This window comes from Salminus brasiliensis, chromosome 6 (genome assembly GCF_030463535.1).
Source record: "Salminus brasiliensis chromosome 6, fSalBra1.hap2, whole genome shotgun sequence".
In the NCBI taxonomy this organism is placed as follows: Eukaryota; Metazoa; Chordata; class Actinopteri; order Characiformes; family Bryconidae; genus Salminus; species Salminus brasiliensis.
Window position 1 is genome coordinate 43,052,288 of NC_132883.1, and position 12,853 is coordinate 43,065,140.

At 38.5% G+C, this 12,853-nt stretch overlaps 1 protein-coding gene and 1 non-coding gene across 2 annotated transcripts; both read left to right on the plus strand.

Annotated features, from left to right (window-relative positions):
- The first annotated feature begins 5,388 nt into the window (after positions 1 to 5,388).
- On the plus strand, positions 5,389 to 11,485 carry LOC140557007 (4-hydroxyphenylpyruvate dioxygenase-like). Its single transcript, XM_072681135.1, has 14 exons — positions 5,389 to 5,409; positions 5,587 to 5,613; positions 5,968 to 6,030; positions 6,666 to 6,770; positions 6,889 to 6,931; positions 7,016 to 7,098; positions 7,583 to 7,672; positions 8,184 to 8,287; positions 8,433 to 8,510; positions 9,202 to 9,364; positions 9,779 to 9,850; positions 10,280 to 10,402; positions 10,625 to 10,741; positions 11,157 to 11,485. Exons 1-14 carry the CDS (start codon positions 5,407 to 5,409, stop codon positions 11,265 to 11,267), a joined length of 1,182 nt encoding a protein of 393 aa, XP_072537236.1. The 5' UTR covers positions 5,389 to 5,406; the 3' UTR covers positions 11,268 to 11,485.
- Positions 11,486 to 12,772: 1,287 nt separating this feature from the next.
- On the plus strand, positions 12,773 to 12,845 carry trnaa-agc (transfer RNA alanine (anticodon AGC)). The gene has a single exon. It is a non-coding gene; the product is annotated as a tRNA-Ala (tRNA).
- Positions 12,846 to 12,853: the final 8 nt, after the last annotated feature.

Here is a 12,853-nt window from a genome sequence, read left to right on the forward strand (position 1 = left end):
ACACGAACATCTACCACACTTACTATGGGGTTTGTTTAATTTTGGTTGTTTAGCTCTTTAATAAGTCCATTATTTTGTGATTTATTGTTAACCTCTGATGTGTTCTTCGGATTGCTTTAGGTGTTTAAAAAAAAAACGTTAAAACTTACTGAAATGCAAATGCATCTGTTAAAGACTTGTTAGTTATTTCCAGTTTACACTATTTGAGACTATAATAAAGGACTTCATAACACGCAATATTTGAGGTTCCTTTAATCATAGAGTAAAATATGAAAATACAAAAGAACAGCAAACGCATTTTTACATGTATATGCTTTACAATAAGCATTCATTTAAAAAAACATGACTATGTATATAGTCGCTACCACACCAAAAACTTGTTTTCCACTTTTTGACAAATCATAGATCTTTACATTGTGTCAAAATTTCATTATATATGTACCAATAGAAATGTTTCAATATGTATTCAATATTTACTTCTATTGAAACTAGATTTTGCATTATTGTCAGTCATATTTTTAACAAATAAGCAGTAGGCTATAAATTAAGATTTCCCCTTACCCAAAATGTAATCAGCCAATATGTTTGGTGCCTTGCATTTTGCATAGATCTTCAAATCTGGACCTTGAATCCAGTTTCCAGTCCTGGACTTTGTAATCCTTGATAGGTGTGACACCTACCAGTCCTTGGTGCTTCCAGTGAGAACAAAATTCAATCCTGGGCTCTAGGTCCAGATTTGAAGACCAATTAGGTCTAGGTCTTAGGTACACCAATTAGCATTGTGTCACTGCATGTTAAACTAATTTCCATGGTCTTAAACATACATGGTTTCTGACACTGACATACTGTGGTGTATAAATCTGGGCTAAAGTACGGTATATAGCTAGAAATAGCAGTGTCCTGTTTGTGGCAGGTGTGTGATGATTTCAGTGTTTGCGTAATGCCAGTTGGTGTGGATAAAAGCCTCTACTGCAATTACGATTCTACTTTTCCCACTCAAGTCTTACTGCGGACAGGCTTCTTGCCTGGCTGTGTGGGGGGCAGTCCTGGAGGCAGAGGCCCCAGGGGCCCCAGTGGCAGCCTTAGGGTGTCTCTTCCCCTCAGGAGTGTGTGTGTACTGCAGTTGCTGCCGCCAGCACACGCTCCCTCAGCTACTCTTCCCCTCAGAGGCTCAGACATAGAGCGTGGGCCAAGGGAAGGTGGGGGACAGCTTTTTGAAATGATGGTGGTCATGGTGCGGCTTAGGGTCCGCCTCCTAGTGGCCACCAGCGGCGGGACGGAGAGGGGTTTGTGCTTTTTGCCATCCACGGGTCCAATCAGATGAGACCTGGAGAAGGCTTGGGGCATCATGTGTTCTGTCAATGTGTGTGTGAGCCGTGCCTCCATGCTTTTCAGTGCCTGTTCGGTGTAGTTTTGAGACTCTAGCTTTAATAAACTCAGCTCCTCTTTGACTTCTTTTCTCAGGGACTCCAGACTGTCCAGTACCTCTTGCAGCAGGTCCACATACACCTCCTCTTTGACCTTCTCCTCAATTACAGGAGCCCCGTTCACCTCTATAATCTCTTCCTCAGATTCCAGGGATGTAGTAACCTCCTCCTCACCTGAGGTGATCTCCAGAATAGGTACTGGCCCACAGTGATCACCTTTGCTTCTGTCAAGCTGCCTGGTGACCCGCTGCACCAACTGTAACATGCCGGTTCTTTGGCTGTCCAAGCCAGTCTGAGCGCGGATCTGACTCCTGACCAGAGAGAAGACCGACTGGACTTTTGCTGACTTGACCTCAGCTGGGAACAGAGGTATATGCATATTTTACGTTATAAGCGTTTAAGTGACATTTTGAAGGATTTTTATATGCTCATACTTCAACTGACAGATAAGACACCCCCCCCCCCCCCACATTATTAAAGACACTAACATTACACTTTCATGTACTGGCTTTAGAAGCCAATGGCTGAATCATTCCCAGCACAGCAGTGACACTGACAAAGCTCTGGTATGACTGTACCAAGTGCAGCATTTACTATTAGGTTGTTTTTCAGGCCCCCCACATAAAAGTATCCAGCCAAGAGCAGCTTTACGGTCAAAACATGACCACTAGTAAAGAGCTGGAGGAGTAGCTACAAGTTCTAACAAAGTCAGTATAGTGCATTAGAGAAATTTGAGCTACCTTTTTGACTGTTTTACCTCAACTAGATTTATATTTTCTTGACTGTGGCTTAGGGAACTCTACACACCTTTGGATGAAGACTCCAGACACTCCATCTGATCTTCTTTCTTCTCGTCCTGCCATATCTCGCATTTAAGATCTGTGTCTTCTGCTCCCGCTGGCATGGTTTTCTCCTCTCCTTCACCATCTCCCGTACTCCTTTCCTCCTTATTCAGCTGCTGAGTGCTGGTTGTGTCATCTGTTGGCTGCTCAGTCATGCTGATTCAATGCTGTGAGTTTTTTCTACAACACCAGCGCAACTGCTTTATTTCCTTGTCCAGCCAACCTAATTAACACACTATTTACACTCTGCTTGCTTTCAAACAGAGCATAGTTGAACCAAGAGTTTTAAAGCAGATCCTTAGAGCATCATTCAATTTTGACCACAACTGCAATTGCTTCAGTTTGCCTTTGTATGGCACTGTTGTTTTGTATCCCCTTGCCTCTCTTTTTTTTTTAACCCTGGTCTGTTTCTCTTGTCTTCTCGTGCTCGTCTTCTCTTCTCCTTTGTGTTGTCTCGATTGTCTCTCCTCTCTTTGTATCTTAATGTATCTTGATGCCAATGTAGACCTCAGAGACTAACGAGATCTAATTCCCTTTACAGCTGCCAGCACCCAATCAACACCCTTCTGCACCACTTATTCACCCCACTCTAGGGAAATACGCCCTTATCACATGCTCTTAACCCCCTGTTCCCTAAACACAAACATGCATGTTGAAATTCCAGATACAACCAACCTGTTGTACACATTGTTTCTATGGGTTTGGTCTCAAGAGGATGCATGCATAGGTCATGCTTATATTGTCCTGTGTAATACTCTTTCACTGCATCACCATCATATATTTTTTTTGTCTCATTTAGCGTGAAGATTTCTGTCACTACTTTAAAGACATCTGGTTAACCCCCCACCCGAATCCACCCCCAAAGAGGAGCCATTTCTCTGCATGTGGGAAATATATGGGTATGCATTACTTTGTGAAAGTAAAATACATTTAAAATACAGTGTATTTCAGGGTTTATTTTCTATTTACCAAAAATATGAATGCATTTTATATTAAAATGTTAAAATGTAGAATATTTAACACAAATAAGGATGCAGCATGCCTTTATTTTAAATTTTAACAAACGTATATTTACCCTGGAAAGTGCCCTAAGTATTGTTGCATACTGAAGGTTTGGTTAATTTTTTGTGTTGAATACTTTTTGTGTCACTCCACTATAATGTGTCATATCATATGATATGCAAATAAATTAAACAATGTAAATATCAAAGCATTTGTACTTCTTCAAGTGTCTAAAATTATAATGTATTTTCTTTCTTTCTAGCAAAGTATGAACCATCTGCCCCCATCCAGAGGGATGCTGAGTTCAGTGCAGAGATCAATCCACTCATTACAGTTACAGTACACCAGAGTAAGGGCACATTACTTAACCACTCGTAATGAAGTCCCAAGATACACATGCAGTTCTGTACAAGCTCTCATCTGGGAACAAAATACAGAGAAAGAAAGACAGCACATGATGCCAGAGAGATCTAGAGAGCTTACTAGTATGCGTTGCCTGAATGTTGCAAACGTTGCATATTTTAGCAAAGAGTGGTGGGATTGGGAGGGGCTTGGATTCGGGGGGTTCAGAATGACTTTGCATTTTTTGGCAACCCATAAAGCACTTTAAAGAATTCCAGATAATCTACTGCATTTACATATGTTCGTTTCATTTTCCAAAAACAAAACAACACACTTCAAAACTTGGAATTACTTGGAATTGTCCAAATAAATTATGAGTTAATGTCATAATCTGCAGATCTGTAGAATAATATTAAATGAAAATATAGTGCCACCATAGCAGCTGGCCAATGAGAGAGCAGAATCACTGTTCCTCCTCCTTTTATTTACTCCAGATGCACAAACAGCTGGACAGAGCTGTGAAAAAAGCCATAATTATAAGAGCAAAGACTGTGTGAACTAAGCTAAACTAGACTCTACATGATTTCTGTACAGCTTATCTCTGATTCAGTCATGTTGAATAGACACTGATCTATTTGAAATAGTGGTGGAGAGACACAAGAGGGAAGCATTTCTCTATATTATATGGATTAACCATTTTGATATATGAAGCTGTTATATGAGTGTATATATTTATATATGCTGTATATTCTGCTGTTTCAGAGGAATCAGCATTTTATTATTAAGTAATCCAATTTGTAAGAAGCTGAGAAATACAAAAAGTAATGATAGATAGTGTCAAGATTGATTAACTAAGCTGTAGATGACTGTAATATGACAATAATGAAGATTGGAATACAAAAAAAATCATATTCTGCCTCATATTTCAAAAGTGAACCATATAGATAATTACATAACAATTATCTTGCCTATCACTCAACAAGTATTCTTTGTTTCAAACTGTTTGAAATATTGATATTGTTGTAAAACATCTAAAATCCTTTTTAAAATATTACTTTTAATATTAAAATCTACATTTTACAAGTTATTGGTTTGAAAATGATCAAATAAATGATTATACCAGTAGATACGTATATCTCTTTACAGTATGCATGTAAATTATAAACACATAAATAATAAACAATAAGTATTAAATATAATAATAAACATAAGTTCTAAACACATTTTTTGCAGTGCTAAGTTTCCACTGAAACGTTGAGAAACAGAACAGAAAACCTGTCAAGGCTTGTGCTTAGGTTCTGTAGTAAATATAATTGAGTAAATTACCAAGTAAACATGTAAAAATTGTAGTTTGTGGTATTTGACCACATGCTTCAGATTCAGCAGAGATTAGGTCTTATTCAGCCCATCTGTCTTCCATGCAGAAACCTTTTGACTTTTGGGTAAGTCTATTCTGCAGCTGCCTGAAAAACCTGTGAGATCTGTGAATTTCAGTTGCATGGCATTTGTGATGAAATTAGGCCTTATGTTATTGTTTTAAACTAGGTGCAGCGCTTTTCAGTAAGAACTCTGGTTGTTATCAGTCTGTGTTCCCCTTGCTGGAAGAAAATACCAGACCAAGTCATAACTTTAAGCCAAGGCAATTAAGAACCATTGCATAACTCCAAAGTAAAACAACTGCACGCATCCGGTGGGTGGGGGAAACGCCCCCCAGATGCCTCTTGCTCTTTAAATTCTGGATCACTGGGTCAGCCCAACATTCTGCCTCCAAACAGGACCCACAGGACATCATCATGGTGAGATGACTTTTTTTTTTATCCAGCTATAAACATTGAATTCAATGCTTTTTGTAGTTTCTTTTTCATGTCATGCAGATTTAAAATGCTTTGTTTTAACTCTGGAACTAATCACATTCCACTTAAAAAAACTAAAAACATAAATGCAATAATAGTAACATTTCTCCTATCTTTTAGACAACTTACACAGACAAAGGCGACAAGGTATGTGCCTCATGTATTAGTGTCACAATAATGGGCTTTATACTTAATAAAGTCCCTGTTTATCTTAATGGCTGTGCAAAATAACAAAATAATGGAGGATATAATGGAAGATAACCAAAAAATACATTCATATTACAATATAATAATAGAAAAATAACAACCTAAAATAATGAGAATCTTATTTACAAGTCAAGAGTAATTCTGAAATTATGTACATTTCATTAATTGCACAAAATAAACAATATGTGTTTACTGCATATATATATATATATATATATATATATATATATATATAATTTTGTTTATTATTTATTTATTTATTTATTTATTTATTTCCCTGATTTCTCCCATCAGCATGAGCAGGGCAAGTTCATCTGCTTTGACCACATCACGTTCTGGGTGGGGAATGCAAAACAGGTAAAGTTGTTTTCCTGAAGTGTTTTCGCACACAGCATTATCCCTGTGTCCTTTATTCTTGCAGTAAACTCAATGAACCTTAGAGGAGTTTCTGTAGAGCAGGATGCTATTGGCTCTCATGAGGGGTGGAGGAATCAAAGATTCAGCCACTGAACACCATCCACTCACTAATTCGATCCATATTGGCATTCTTCTGGGTTCCTTTGTGTGATTGACCACATGGGGGTGCTATCCCCTTAGTCTTAAATCTGCTGTTTGAGAAAACTCTGTTCTAATTCACGAATTCATTAAGAAGTTTAGAATCCTTCCAATTAACGACCAAATTAAAGTGTTTTTTATTTAATATAGTGAGTATTTAAATATTGTAAAGTGGACACCAGATTATGTTTTTAGACATTTGTAGAACAACACTGAGATACTTTTTGTAGCAATTTTCTCTAGAGATGCTTTAAGATTTAACCACCACTATAGAAATGCATGCCATTCTAATTTTTCAGCTTCATTCTTGATGAGTTATCTCAGAATCATTAGCTTTTTAACAGATTATTTAAATTTTATCCTTTAAATTTTGTAGATTTTCTTTTTCAAATGTACTAGATTACATTTTCACATGTTTTCTGTGATATGTGTTCCAGGCAGCCTCATATTACTGTAATAAACTGGGTTTTGAGCCGCTGGCCTACAGCGGGCTGGAGACTGGCAGTCGTGATGTGGTCTCCCATGCAGTAAAGCAAGGAAAGGTGATTATGCTTACACTGTAACTTTATCCTGGTCCTGCAGTTTCTGTATTACAATCTCTTCTGTTAAAGCTGAGAGGAAAGTTGTTTTAAGATTGATCTGTTTTCTTATTCACTGTAGATCATTTATGTATTTTCCTCCGCTCTGAATCCTGGAAACAAAGGTATTTATTATTTAGCTTTTAGTAAAACTGAACGTGTTGAAAGTGTCTGATATAAACGACTGATTTACTGCACTGTCTTATCAGAGATTGGGCAGCACCTTGTGAAACATGGAGATGGGGTCAAAGATGTGGCCTTTACTGTACAGGACTGTGAGTTCCTGGTGCAGGTAATGTACAGTACTGTAACATTACTTTTCAGCTTTCAGTTACTTCACACTAAGTAATATAACACACCCTGATAGGACCCTGCCCATTCCCTTTCCCTATACCCTACTCACCAACTACTATTAGGTAGGCACCTATGTTATTGTGACTGTTTATGATCCTATCGTTTATGTAATGACAAGATCCTACCCCTAATAATTAATACTGAGAAAAAACATTAATTGAATTTACATTATATTAACAGTGTTGTTTGTCAAACAGTTATTGTATTGATAGAATGTGATTTACATGTTCAAAAAAGAAATACATATTTAATTAAACTAAATTTAATTTAATTCAGTACACGTATACCTTTACATGAGTATATACAGTATAAAGAAAAGCTTTTATTTGAATTGTTTAGAAGAACTGAAAAAAATACAATCAGAAGTTGCACAGAAATACGCCGTAACCCACATCTCGAAACGTTCCTTTGTAACTTCACAGAAAGCCAGAGAACGAGGTGCCATCATCATCAAGGAACCTCGTGTTCTGGAGGACAAGTTTGGCAAGGTGAAACTTGCAGTGCTGCAGACAGTAAGTATTATGAGCAACGATTACATGCATTTTCTTGATCCCTCAGTAACTACACTCTAAGCCAAAACACCTGACTCTAATATCCAGATGCCTCTGAAGGTTTTCATTGACTGGATCATATGTATTAGATTAGGGAGATAAACTACACGGGGTGGTAGATCTCCAGGCCCAGGATTCAGCACCCTTGCACTAAGCAAAAATGGTAACTTCTGTCAATAGTGGAAACCTTCTTGGTGCTAAACCATTCTTAATTAAACAGAAGCAAAGAACTGATTATGCGTTTTAATGGCTCTAGGAGTTGCCAAGGAGCTATACATGATCATTTCCTTGACTAAAGAACTTATTAAAAGTATCCTATCAAACTAATGTGTTAATTGTGTAGTCATGAAAGCTAAGAATTTAAATGCAATCCCACATGCCAACGCTTTGTGTTAAATGTGTCAACAAATGTAGTCTAAGATAAATAGAAATTTTCCTCACTTGTCTGATCTCACGTTCACCTTTTTTTCAGTATGGAGACACTACCCACACTCTGGTAGAGAGGGATGGCTATAATGGACTTTTTCTACCAGGGTTCCACGCTCCTCTGTTTCGTGATCCTCTTTTGGATCAGCTGTAAGTGAAAAAGGACAAAAACACACCATAAATTGATGTTAGCCACTTTAGTAGTTATTTAGGTAGCAGTTGTTCTCTGTTATTGTTATTGAAAATTGTCCATCATGAACATGTCTGTACGAAATTGCGATTGATTGTCTTGCAGGCCAAGTGGCAAGCTGGATTTCATCGACCATGTGGTGGGAAACCAGCCAGACGATGAGATGGTGCCAGTGGTGGAATGGTGAGAAAACAGCTTATATTCATATTTCAGACAGGTGTGCATTTATTCGCTCTTCAGTGAAATAATGATTCAGGCAGGCGGAAAAGTAGCCTTACAGATAGGTGGAAAGGTGAGTAGGGCATGAGAGCAGTGTGTGGATAGTTATATAGTGTAAAAACCTATAAACGAAAGCAGCGCAGCCTGCAGGGCTACTGTAAAGGGTTGGTCCTCCAAGGAAAAACTCCCAGTTCACTCCTGACCAATCACAACACAGCTCATGCTCCACCCCAGGGTGTGGGTGAAGAGCACTAGAGAGAAAAAAGAGAAAGAGAGAGGGGGGAGTGCTGGTAAAAAAAAAGGAAAGAATATGCCTATACTACTCAAGTGGTGAAGACTGAAAGGAGAGGAGGGAGAAGGGAAGAGGGAGGTGGCTGCATTTGATTGAATGGTAGTGGTTGCCCTGGTATTATGTAAACCGAGGGGCCGGTTTTGTATGAGAGTAAGTAAAGCCATGACTCAGCATCAGCCTGCATCTGGAGGCAGTTAGGGGCGGAGAGAGGAGGAACCTCATTAAACGTATGCAACCCACACACAGCAGGAATGGACCAGGAACCAGGAATGGGTCTTAGCTTAGGAGGCTTTGCTGACACTAACCCCATTAATCTGAAGGCTTGTTTATCATTGCCCTTAAACTTTGTGTGTTTGTGTGAAGGTATCAGAGGAACCTGCTGTTCCACAGGTTCTGGTCTGTGGATGATAAGCAGCTGCAGACTGAGTTCAGTGCATTGCGCTCCATAGTGGTGGCAAACTATGAGGAGACAGTCAAGATGCCTATTAATGAACCAGCCTTGGGAAAACGCAAATCCCAGATCCAGGCAAGCGCACATGCACACACACACATACACACACACACACACACACACATATAAGTCCATGTGAAGATGCTAATAATAGACACAACACACACAAACACATACACGTATCAGTGTGCACATGCATCCATGTGAACACAAGGGGATAATTAACATGCAGACTCATGTGCACACACACTCTATTCGTATTCAGACACACGTCAGTAAGCACACATGCATCTACACAAACACACGTACAGAGTGACCATATATAAGCATTCACACACACACATGCATGCACTGCTCATTGCAGTTCACACACACATTAGTGACACCTTCTGTGAAGTTGATGTAGAGAGAAAATGAACAGAAGTACAAGCAAATGTACACAGACACAGTGTCCTGACAGCTGTCTCGTTTCTGCTTGTGTGTGTTCAGGAGTATGTGGAGTACTATGGTGGCCCAGGAGTCCAGCACATTGCCATGAACACCTCCAACATCATCGAAGCTGTGAGTAGACACCAGATGTCCACAACTAGCATCAGCATCTAAATCAGAATAATAATTAAGGAACTGATTATTAGCCACGTATCTTTTGACAAAACTGAATTGCATGCAGGCAGTACATCCTAGCCGACATGCTGATGTTGGGCTCACATGGATGAAACATGGGCTAGGTGGGTTTTTACTGGGACCTAGTTGGGTTTGCCCAATGGGCCCTATTGTTACATCTAGGCCCTGTGCAGTGTGCAGTGTACAACCCAGATGGGGCCCATGTTTAACCCCTTTTGGTCTTATCACTGACTCTGGTGGGACCATGATGGGTGCCAACATGGAACCCATGGATAAAATCTAATGATCTACCCATTCAGGCCCCACAATAAACAAATGAATGTCAAAAACTAGAATGCGTATTTTTGTTTATGCCTGTTTCAGTAGATTCGAAATCTGAAGGAGCGTGGCATGGAGTTCATGAGTGTACCTGATGCTTACTACCAGCAGCTCCGGGAGAAACTGAAGCTTTCAAAGGTCAAAATTACTGAGGACATGAACATTCTGGAGGTCAGACATTACCTTCTTTAAAAGTTACTATCAAAAACCGAGATTTCTCTCTGCACAGTGTGTCCATACTTCTGCTGTGGTTTTGTATTCTTGAGTGACTGTAATATATAAATAAAAAAATACTGGTATTGTTTTGTTAACTATTTATTTTCCTTGAGAAAGCTCCATGCCTAGTAGTTTAAAATATTGAACCTGAACTAAATGGTATTATTTCTTCTCCAGGAGCTGAAAATTTTGGTGGACTACGATGATAACGGCTACCTTCTCCAAATCTTCACCAAACCTGTCCAGGACAGGCCCACCGTGTTCCTGGAGGTTATTCAGAGACACAACCACCAGGTAAACTTTGACAGGTTATAGTCATTTAGTCATTTCTACCTAAAGTCTTCACAGATTAGCAGTGTTTAACCCATATGTGGAGTTTTTGGGAGAAGGATTACACCTATACTCCTTCTTCTGGCCCTCAAGCCCCTTATATAACCCCACTCCTCAGTCCAACTTAGTGCTGAACAAACATCGCACCACCTCCACCCCGTCTCCTCCCTTTCTTCCACAACTCACCACAATAACAGGGGTTCGGCTTCACACCATATTGTCCATATTGGCAAAGGGGATGTTTAACCATTGAATTACATGGTATAACACATGCAGTCAATAACACACTATTGAACATGTACACACATTTGTATTTATTTATTTATTTATTTTTATGTGTTAAATAATAATATATTATACTGCCGTTTTGTGATTACAGGGATTTGGTGCAGGAAATTTTAAGTCTTTATTTGAGGCGATTGAGGTGGACCAGAATGCCAGAGGGAACCTCACTGTCCTAACCCCTAATGGAAACACTGAGGAAATTTAAAATACATCACTAACTTCAGGCACATAAAGGGAAAAGAAATTCAATGTAATTTTTGTTTGTTTTGTTTGTTTGTTTTTTCTACTTTTGTAAAGATATTAAACACTCCTGAAACACACCCCAGTCTCTTTTATTCTGTAGTTTCTGAATGTTGTGTTTTACCTGGTGGCTGTATAATGTGGTGCCCAAAACACATCACTATTAAAGCATTTTAATTCACATCTGATTTGTCCCCATGTTGTTCTCCAAGATCAACAGTCTTGTGGGAAAAAAAAGGAAACCACACCAGTTGTATAACATTGCACGCCTGCTATGTGACCAATTTCCATGAGCATACTAAAAGGATATATTGTGCAGCCGTAAAATACACTACGGACACATGCTCTTGGGGCTGTATCTGTGACAAATCTCATCACTTGTTTTTAAAATATTTAAACACTTGATCTTAATTTTAAGTATTTAGAGATAATATAGAGATAATATAATTCAACTAATACAACTAAAGACTTAAGTCTTTTAATAAATCATTGCTAAAATGTAATAATTAGAATTGTTTTGATGAGGAAAAAGTTATAAGACAGTTGTCACCTTTCAGAAGTAAAAATAAGGGACGGCTGGGCCACGGGTCCGACTCCTGTGGGGCGGGGCTGCTTCTTTTTTTCTTTTTCTTTTTTTTATCATTATAATTATTATTATTATTATTATTATTATTATTATTATTATTTTTAGTGCTGGTGTTTTTAATAAAGGGGTGATCAAGGAAGCAGTTAGTCATACTTAAAGCTTGAAATGCTTTATTACCAGTGAACACATTCTCTTATTATGTGCATTTAATGAAATCTTAGATGAAATCTGTTTGTGTGGAGTGTGCAATAATGAACTTTTAAAATATAAATTAAATAAACTGAGAACTTAATGTAACTTATTAAGTGCATAACTATAGAGACTCTATATGTATTAGACATGTATGTAAATACGATACAAATTGGTTCAATAGGCAACATTTAATTGCCAAATTTTACGGGACGGGTGGCAACTTTACCCCCAACTAGAGTCAGTCCAGCTGCTTAGGCTAAAGGCAATAATACTGAGAGCTGCAGCGCTGGCGCCAGCTATGTTACTCCTGTGTATTTATCTAACTACCAGTCAGTATTTATTCGTGTATATTTACCAAATACTTTAAATACCGTCACATTTCAGCACTTTGCCCGGGTTATTTGGCGATTTTAGGACAGTTAAACAAGATTTGTGTTTAGTTTCTTCGAGCGGATGTTTATATTTCTACATTTACAAAATAAAAGTCTCGGTCTGTTGTTGCTGTTCGGAGCGCTTTGCAGCTCGGAAATACACCATAAACAGTGGCCGTATTGCTTTGTTAGAGTACAAGATGATGATATAACGCGATAGTGTGTTTTAATTTCAATTATATCGAGTAATAAGCTATAATTTTGTTTAATTGTGTACAATATGATGGATAATAGGGGGTAATGCCCTCCCTTCGCTATCACGGGGAATTAGCTCAAATGGTAGAGCGCTCGCTTAGCATGCGAGAGGTAGCGGGATCGATGCCCGCATTTTCCAAGGATCAC

Excerpts from the sequence above, each read along its gene's own strand:
- LOC140557007 (XM_072681135.1), top strand. Across the intron at positions 9,365-9,778 it reads AACGCAAATCCCAGATCCAG|GAGTATGTGGAGTACTATGG; the intron begins GCAAGCGCACAT and ends GTGTGTGTTCAG. Across the intron at positions 9,851-10,279 it reads CCTCCAACATCATCGAAGCT|ATTCGAAATCTGAAGGAGCG; the intron begins GTGAGTAGACAC and ends CTGTTTCAGTAG.